Source organism: Poecilia latipinna, unplaced genomic scaffold (assembly GCF_001443285.1).
Source record: "Poecilia latipinna isolate Pla-1442-1.1 unplaced genomic scaffold, P_latipinna-1.0 Scaffold157, whole genome shotgun sequence".
Taxonomy (NCBI): Eukaryota; Metazoa; Chordata; class Actinopteri; order Cyprinodontiformes; family Poeciliidae; genus Poecilia; species Poecilia latipinna.
In genome coordinates, this window is record NW_015112773.1 from 807,443 (window position 1) to 810,485 (window position 3,043).

Consider the following 3,043-nt stretch of genomic DNA (forward strand, 5'->3'; position numbering starts at 1 on the left):
GAAGTCCCTCTGAGCGGCTCTCAAACTTCAGTGTGGAGCCTGAAAGCGGAGGAAGAGGAGCCTCTGGAGCCGATAAAAAAAAACATACAACAAAAAAAAAACACGAGACGAACAGCCGACCTCCCGTCTGGTTTCTCCCGGTCGAACCGAGGATTAACTCCCCGCGTTTTATTCTTCTGGTTTCCGCTCAGCTGATTACCGAAGTTTCCCGGCTGTCACGTTGTGGTTACGGACCTGTTTCTCAGCTTTCTCTTGGATTAATCTGGTTTATTTACGGACTTCATGGTCTAACGTTAAGAGACTGCAGTTCCCCTCCAACCTCCCCCCTTTTTTTCTTTCTTTTTCGGAGGGATTTTTCCAGCTATCTGTGGAAATAAGGGGGGGGACCACTCCGTCTCTCTCTCTGACACTTTCATGCGTATTCCTAAAGGACACAGACTTGTTATTTTTCCTAGTTGAAAATAATCAGCATGGATGGTTGTCCGCTGCAGGTGGTGCTTTCCTTGTGTCTGCTGGTGATTTCCAGCTCCAGCTTTGAGATTGGCTCGTACGACCTGGACCGGGACAGACCGGCGAAGTGCGAGCCCATCGTGATCCCCATGTGCCAGGGGATCGGCTACAACCTCACCCGGATGCCCAACTTCATGCAGCACGACGACCAGGAGGAGGCTGCCATCAAGCTGCTGGAGTTCGCTCCCCTGGTGAAATACGGCTGCGACGTGCACCTCCGCTTCTTCCTCTGCTCCCTCTACGCCCCCATGTGCACCGACAAAGTGTCGACCTCCATCCCCGCCTGCAGGCCCATGTGCGAGCAGGCCAGGGAGAAGTGTGCCCCCATCATGAAGCAGTTCAGCTACACCTGGCCCGACTCGCTCAACTGCTCCAAGCTGCCCACCAGGCATGACCCCAACGCCCTGTGCATGGAGGCCCCCGAGAACGAAACCAGGACGGAGGGTAAGAAGGGTGAGGGGATGCTCCCGGTGCCCCACCGGCCACGGCAGCCGGGTGCCAGTGGGGCCCGCTTTCCGGGGACCGTGGGCTCCTGTGAAAACCCAGATAAGTTCCAGTTTGTGGAGAAGAGCCAGTCCTGCGCCCCACGCTGCTCGCCGGCCGTGGACGTTTACTGGTCCAGGCAGGACAAGGACTTTGCCTTCATCTGGGTGACCGTGTGGTCCATCCTGTGTTTTGTGTCCACCGCGTTCACCGTTCTGACCTTCCTCCTCGAGCCCCACCGCTTCCAGTACCCCGAGAGGCCCATCATATTCCTCTCCATGTGTTACAACGTCTACTCCGTGGCCTTCATCATCCGCTCAGTGGCGGGGCCGGAGAACATCGCCTGCGACCGGGAGAACGGGGAGCTGTACATCATCCAGGAGGGTCTGGAGTCGACTGGGTGCACCATAGTCTTCCTCATCCTCTACTACTTTGGGATGGCGTCTTCGATCTGGTGGGTCATCCTCACCCTCACCTGGTTCCTGGCTGCGGGGAAGAAGTGGGGTCACGAGGCCATTGAAGCCCACAGCAACTACTTCCACATGGCCGCCTGGGGCATCCCCGCTCTCAAGACTATCATCATCCTCACCATGAGGAAGGTGGCCGGGGACGAGCTGACGGGGCTGTGCTACGTGGGCAGCATGGACTCGGGGGCACTCACTGGCTTCGTCCTCATCCCGCTGTCCTGCTACCTGATCATCGGCACTTCCTTCATCCTCACGGGCTTCGTCGCCCTCTTCCACATCCGCAAGGTCATGAAGACGGAGGGCACCAACACGGAGAAGCTGGAGAAGCTCATGGTGAAGATCGGCATCTACTCCATCCTTTACACGGTGCCGGCCACCTGCGTCATCGTCTGCTACTTCTACGAGCGGCTCAACATGGACTACTGGAAGCTGAGGGGCCTGCAGACCAAGTGCGGCTCCTTCGGGGGCCCCGCCGGCGACTGCTCGCTGCAGACGTCCGTGCCCACGGTGGCCGTGTTCATGCTGAAGATCTTCATGTCGCTGGTGGTGGGGATCACCAGTGGGGTGTGGGTGTGGAGCTCCAAGACCCTGCAGACCTGGCAGGGCCTGTGCAGCAGGAAGCTGGCGGACAGGACTAGTGGGAGGAAGCCCTGCGGCGGCGTGAACTGCGGCAGCACGCACTGCCACTACAAATCCCCTGCTGTGGTTCTGCACATGGCCAAGACTGACCCACACTCAGACAGCCCCACACATGTCTGACAGGAAAACACACACACACACACACACACACACACAACTCATGTGCCCTGCTTGAGGAGCTGCTTAAGGACTTGAACTGAATTGTTGGGTACTTCTCTGCTGCTGCTGCTGCTGCTGAAGGGCACACAGGTATCTATGAACAGTATTCAGTCAGTACATAAAGGGAAATGTTCCCCCATATTTTCTTGTTCATGCTGTTCTCCAGTTTTGCAAAGCGAAAATATATCAATGTGTATGCATATACTGTTTAAGTGGGAGGATGTTGGGAAATATTTGTGTATTTTCCTCTCTGAGTGTCATGGTTATCTGTATAAATCTGTAAAAAAAAAATGGTTTATTTATTGTAAATATATTTAATTTAAAAGCCCAACTTGGCTCTCACAGGAGTTGTTTAGTTACATGCTTCAAAAGGTAAGGGAAATTAAGTGCCTTTTAAAAGAAAATGTGGCTTTTTTTTGCTGGGGGTGGAGGAGGTTAATAAATCTGTGGAGTTCATGTAAAACTGTCTTGCATCCCAGTGGTTATTTAAGCGTCTTAAGGATTTCAATGCAAACACATCATCATCAACTCTTTTTTTTTTTTTTTTGTGCCATCTGACGTTTATTTTTTTTAAACTGTGGGACTCTCGGCACCTGTGTTTGTCTTCCCAGAGGCATCCTCGTCGATGATCCTCAAAGAGAATCGCTGATGAACGGAGTGACAAACCGTGGCAGGCATTAGCGTTTGCGTCATCGGCTTTAAAAAGAAAAAAATGCAGCAGCACTTCGAGGAGGAATATATTAAATTAATGGCTGTTTTAATCCTTTTCCTCGGAGTCAGTGTTG

The 3,043-nt window shown here is 53.2% G+C and overlaps 1 protein-coding gene across 1 annotated transcript; it reads left to right on the top strand.

Annotated features, from left to right (window-relative positions):
- The first annotated feature begins 317 nt into the window (after nucleotides 1–317).
- fzd9b (frizzled class receptor 9b) lies at nucleotides 318–2,726 on the top strand. Its single transcript, XM_015029603.1, has one exon. It carries the CDS (start codon nucleotides 471–473, stop codon nucleotides 2,217–2,219), a length of 1,749 nt encoding a protein of 582 aa, XP_014885089.1. The 5' UTR covers nucleotides 318–470; the 3' UTR covers nucleotides 2,220–2,726.
- Nucleotides 2,727–3,043: the final 317 nt, after the last annotated feature.

Bases quoted from the DNA above. Each gene is read 5' to 3' on its own strand.
- fzd9b (XM_015029603.1), top strand. From the start codon at position 471: ATGGATGGTTGTCCGCTGCAGGTGGTGCTTTCCTTGTGTCTGCTGGTG.